A 5,225-nucleotide genomic window follows, 5' to 3' on the forward strand; every position below is an offset into this window, starting at 1 on the left:
ACAGCAGAACATTACGCAATTATTAGGATTCGGAAAATGGGGATAGAGAGGGGAGAAGGAAGAAAGGAACGATTATCTGGAAAGGAAAGACATCGCCATAATCAGAAAGCCACTGGAACAATCAGTATGGATACCTTTCGGGCTTTGGTGCTGGGGGGGGAACTGAGCACTCATGGACCTGTCCGGTGTGCAATGACGTGGTTGCCCAGGACAGGTAATACAGACAATTCTTCCCAAAAGGAAAAAAACATAGAGTATAAACTGAGAACATTTCCTTTTTTTGGCTGTAAGTAGAGTTGTTCCTGCATCCGATCCAGACATTGGGGACTGCTTGTTAGTGAGACAACTTCCTGGGCCTTCGGCGTATTGTGGTAGGGTGGCCAGTTCCTTTTCACGCTGCCTTTACTTCCCCCCCAGTATTTGACCATTAATCTCTCTCTCTCTCTGCTCCTTGCATCATCTACACAATGTCCCACTTACCAACAGCACTTTACCCAGCCTCATCGCATTCATAAACATCCTCTTTAGCCTTCATCTTTTCCTCTTGCTTTGCGGCTATATTTTCAGTACCCATTTCCCCAACACACTCCCTATCGTCTATCCTCCGCATAAAGTGAACAATGCCAGAAGAGTGCAGAACTCCAAAGCAGAACTTGTTTGCAGGGCACCAAAGGGCCAGTTACTCGAATGAGATCTCCCCAGCATACAGTGCCATTAGGAGCATGATGGCGTAGCCGGTCAAGAGCCCCAAGTTCTGCAGTATGAAAGTTTTCATTGGGCCAAACTGACGCCCTTCCACACTTTCTGCTGCTGTGTTCATCTCAGGCATCTGTGGGGGAGGAATGAAAAGATAGAGAATATGTGGAGGTGAAAGAATTGATATAGAGAAGAGATATTGGGTGTTGAGAAGAGAGGCAGGATCTAGAGAAGAGAGATTGGATGTAAAGAGACTAATTGGATGTAGAGCTAAGGGATTACCTGCAAAGCAAAAGCTAACACAGAATTAGACCTACATTTGACAAAGGCACATGTCAACTTGAAAGACAAAGAACAGAAAATTTGCAGGGGGGACACTGCGGAACCTGCAAGTCGGGCTACATGAAATGTGAAAAAACTTGTAATCCCTGATATTTAGTGGGGGACATAAAGGAAGTTGAGGATTGGAAGATTCCCATGAGGGCAAAATTCTATCAAGTATCTTGGTCTTTCTGTTTAGACGTATCCCTTTCAGCCACCCCCCCCCTCCCCTCCCCTCCCCCTGCCCGTGAATATTTATATTGGCAAATTGACTCAGTCTATTAGATCTTGAGCTCAAGCTGGAAGTAGCCCAGTATCTATACAAATAGCGAACTTTTAAACTAAAGGTGTTTTTTTGGGTCTGCATTCAATTACTTGTCCACTGCACACTTTATATTGTAAGGAACTGTACTCTACACATTGTTTTTGTTTCTACTTTATCCCTCATACTTATAACATTCAATCAGTGCCGATGCTTCGTCTAAATACGCTCTCAACTAGTAAACTTAAGTATCCAGTAAACCCTGATCCTTTCAGTCACCACTGGGCACACATTACTCATTATATAGAGAATACTATTTTCAGCCAAAAACACAAACTTATACTGAAACTGCAGAAATTCTAATCTACTAGAAGAAAGAATCATTCTTTTACTAAAGATCCACTCAATTTAAAAAAAGAGAAGAAAAGCTTTCTGCAACATTCCCCCCCCCCCCCCCCCATCCTTCTTTCCATTTTCTTCCCTATACATTTTTTTAAAAAGGCCCCCCTCCCCCCCCCCTCCCAAAAAAGAGTACAATTAGTGTGTACAGATACTGACCATATCCACCAGAGAAATGTAGAGGAACATGCCACCTGCCACGGCAAAAATCCACTCGTGGGACTGAGTGTTCTCCCCTAGCAAGATGCCGATCACGACACCCAGGTAGCAGGTACAGGCAGACAGGAAGTTGTACATGATGGCGCGTTTGAATGGCATGCCCGAGTTGAGCAGGATGGCAAAGTCTCCTGAGCACAAGAAACAAATATGTAATGTATCATTCATCGTCATCAAGTTCTGTTTTGGTCATCAATATTATTTTTGTCAAGAACAGGCAGGCATAATTACAAACTGGTTACAAGTGTCTGTGGTGTAGGCGATAGGTGCTTCGCTGTCACATGCAGGACACCCAAGTTCGATTCCTGGGTGGGGAAAAATTTTCACTGAGAATTTTGGTCTTTCTGCTGAGATACTGGATCCCCCTAATCCTGGGTTGGCCCTGACAGGCAAGGTCCGAAGCCTGGCTCCTAAATGATCTAAATTGTGTCGACGGGGGTGTAAAAACACCTACTTAAAAAAAAAAAAACAAAGGAAAAAAACAACATACTAGTTACACATACCTTATATGTACAAATAAATTGAATCAGCCACATAGGGAAACAATGTCAGTGGTAATGAGCCAGTAAAAGAAAGACAGTTGTGTCAAAAAGGATTCTGTGGCTACTTCCCTTTTCATCTTTGAGGTCTCCATTTGAGAATCTTTGATAAATGTAATACACTAAAAACTACTTTCCCCTAATTCCTATGCAAAAAATCCATTTTCTGGGAAAAAAAGAGGCAATGTTAGCTCTAAAAAAATCTGATCCACAATATCTTCTCACATCTCTCAAATTTTTTTTCTGGCAACTACAGCATCTGTCTACCAACGCACCTAGCTCGTGGGGCAGCTCTTCGCACATGACGGCCACACTGACACTGACCCCAGTCATGATGCTCTGGGTGAAGGCCGAGCCGATGGAGAGGCCATCGATAAAGTTGTGCAGCGCGTCGCCGAAGATGATCATGTAGGCCACCGGGGCCACCTGGCTGTGGCTGTGGGCCAGCTCATGGTGGTGGTTGTGGTGGGGGCGGTGGACGCCATTGGAAGACTTGGTCAGGCCGTCACCATTGGACTGAGAAGAGAAGGGTTGGTTGGTTTAAGTAAGAATTTTACTGCACGTGCAACACAATTGCGCCATATAAGTACCGAAGATTCAAGTTTTTAAAAGTTTTTGTAGAGGTTTTACGGCGCTCGCAACTGCATAAGGTCATATGAGCGCTAGAACATTAGAGGTGTTACAAGAGAGTAACAAACATAAAAAAACAAGAAGGGGAGATAAGGACGATAGATATCTGATAGGACAGAATAAGCAAACAACACCAGAGCACCCGCCAACCACCCACTCTGAACATTTCAGTCCAAACTGGTCCCACATTCGAGGTGCTACTACAGAGTAAAAAACACAAAAAGGAAGGAGGAGAAATAAAGACGACAGACATTTGATAGGAAAGAAGGAGCAAACCACACACCAGCATCCACCAACTACCCACTGAGAGAAGGGTATGTGAGCTGAAACCATCTCCTCAAGACAGCCTAAAAATCTGTCCATCGTCCCCCGCATTTGGAAAAGCTACACTTAGATGAAAGAGAAACAAGATGTAACAAAAATGCATTTTTCCCCCTGACATTTTAAACACAAATTAAATACATTTGAACCTGCTCTAACAACCATCCGTCAAAGACAACCATCTTTAAAAACAACCCCTTTCAATCTTGAGACTTTCTAATGTCTAAGACTAAAAGGACCACCCATTTTTTTCTCCTCAATAGATTTGACTTGTAAAGATGAAGGGGGAAGTGTTTGTCTGTACAGATAGCTGTCTGTTTTTGTTTTAGTTATAGGTTTTTACGGCGCTCACAGCTGCACAAGGTCATATGAGAGCCAGCAGATTAGAGGTGTTACAAGAGAGTAACAAACATAACAAAGAAGAAGGGCAGATATGGACGATAGATGTTTGATAGGAAAATAGGAGCAAACCACACCAGAGCACCCACCAACCACCCACACAGGTAGCTGTCTTGGATAGGAAGTCATTAGAGCAGGTTAGACTGTAAGCGTACATGTATTTATTTGACATGAGAAAATTTCAAACCCAGAATCAAGCCTTAAGACAGAACACAACACTTGTACTTGCTTATATATTGAAAGCAAGACGAGTAACATGTGTCAGATTTATAAATGAAGAGTTCAAGTGAAAAACAGACAAGTCATATTATTCCTACCACAACTTGGCCTATATTTCACTTCTTTAGGATGGACTTGTCTTGTTCTTAACTTGATTTGCTGCTATGCAATAACACTTGTGAATAACCTAGCTGATTTTTTTCCCCTTGATCGATTTCATACGGATATGCCACGGGTACTGTTGTATGCTACAGGGTAGTGCCCTGATTTTTTTTCTAAAAAAATGGACATATCCTGTATAGCATCTGACAAGCAATAAATCTATATCAAGTCAAAACAAATCCTCTGGACAACAGTGAAGACACTGATTGGAAATAAAAATAGCGTCCTTCATGATGTGGTCACCCCATGGTGAAGAGTTACAACTATAAATGAAAAGAAGAAATGCAGGAAAATATCTTGGCAGATGAGCGCAAGAAGTAACTATAGATCTATCCACTTTTCAGTTTCGAGAAAAATGAGCACGAAATTTGATGACACACGTATTGAAATCTCTATAACATAGTAAAAAAAAAGAAACATTAATATCTCGACACCGAATTAAGCTACGGCATAATTTACAGCGGTAAAAGAGCGGCTTAAAATCTCAGTACCCATATATCGATAACTCCACTTCTACCAAAAGGGGATACAATTCAGTCACTGTTTGCGCTCAGCCATTGATTAGTTATGTCCAAATTTTGTCCTAACTCCAGAGATCTCAGCCATCTCTTTTAATTTTCTGATGTGACAGCTTAGTTATTTGGTGTCTGTTTGTTTTTTTATTGCTCTTGTGTCAGTCATCGATTTTCCTGTCAAAATAGACAACACTGCAGTATTTTACCAAACAGTACATAATGTATAATTTAGATCATTCAGGCGGCGGGCTTCTGACCCTGTCACGACCCATCGGGCCCAGCAGAAAGACAGACTGAGACACTCTATAATCTATAAAACTTCCTCTCCACTCGGGGATTGAACTCGGGTCTCCTGCGTGCGGCAGTAAAGCGCATAACCGCTACACTACAAACGCCGGTACAGCGGCTCCTTTTGTTTTCCAGTTAGCTACAGAAGAAGAAAATGGTGAAATGGTATGGGTCTAACGCCCCTGTCAACACTATTAGGTTATTTAAGGGGCGGGACCTCCTAGTTTAACGTCCGTCTCCGATAGGACCTAGCCAAGT

The 5,225-nt window shown here is 42.4% G+C and overlaps 1 protein-coding gene across 2 annotated transcripts in view; it reads right to left on the bottom strand.

The window, feature by feature from the left end:
• Positions 1–381: 381 nt before the first annotated feature.
• The window catches only part of LOC101861780 (metal cation symporter ZIP8), a 49,583-nt gene continuing 44,739 nt past the window's right edge, over positions 382–5,225 (bottom strand). For both annotated transcript variants that reach the window (XM_005111547.3, XM_035973244.1), the window contains exons 8-10: positions 2,709–2,953; positions 1,838–2,025; positions 382–829 (exon numbers count right to left, since the gene is read on the bottom strand). In XM_005111547.3, coding sequence (XP_005111604.1) covers positions 680–829; positions 1,838–2,025; positions 2,709–2,953 — 583 coding nt within the window. In that variant the 3' untranslated portion in view covers positions 382–679. The remainder of the gene's footprint in view (positions 830–1,837; positions 2,026–2,708; positions 2,954–5,225) is intronic.

This window comes from Aplysia californica, unplaced genomic scaffold (genome assembly GCF_000002075.1).
Source record: "Aplysia californica isolate F4 #8 unplaced genomic scaffold, AplCal3.0 scaffold01075, whole genome shotgun sequence".
In the NCBI taxonomy this organism is placed as follows: domain Eukaryota; kingdom Metazoa; phylum Mollusca; class Gastropoda; order Aplysiida; family Aplysiidae; genus Aplysia; species Aplysia californica.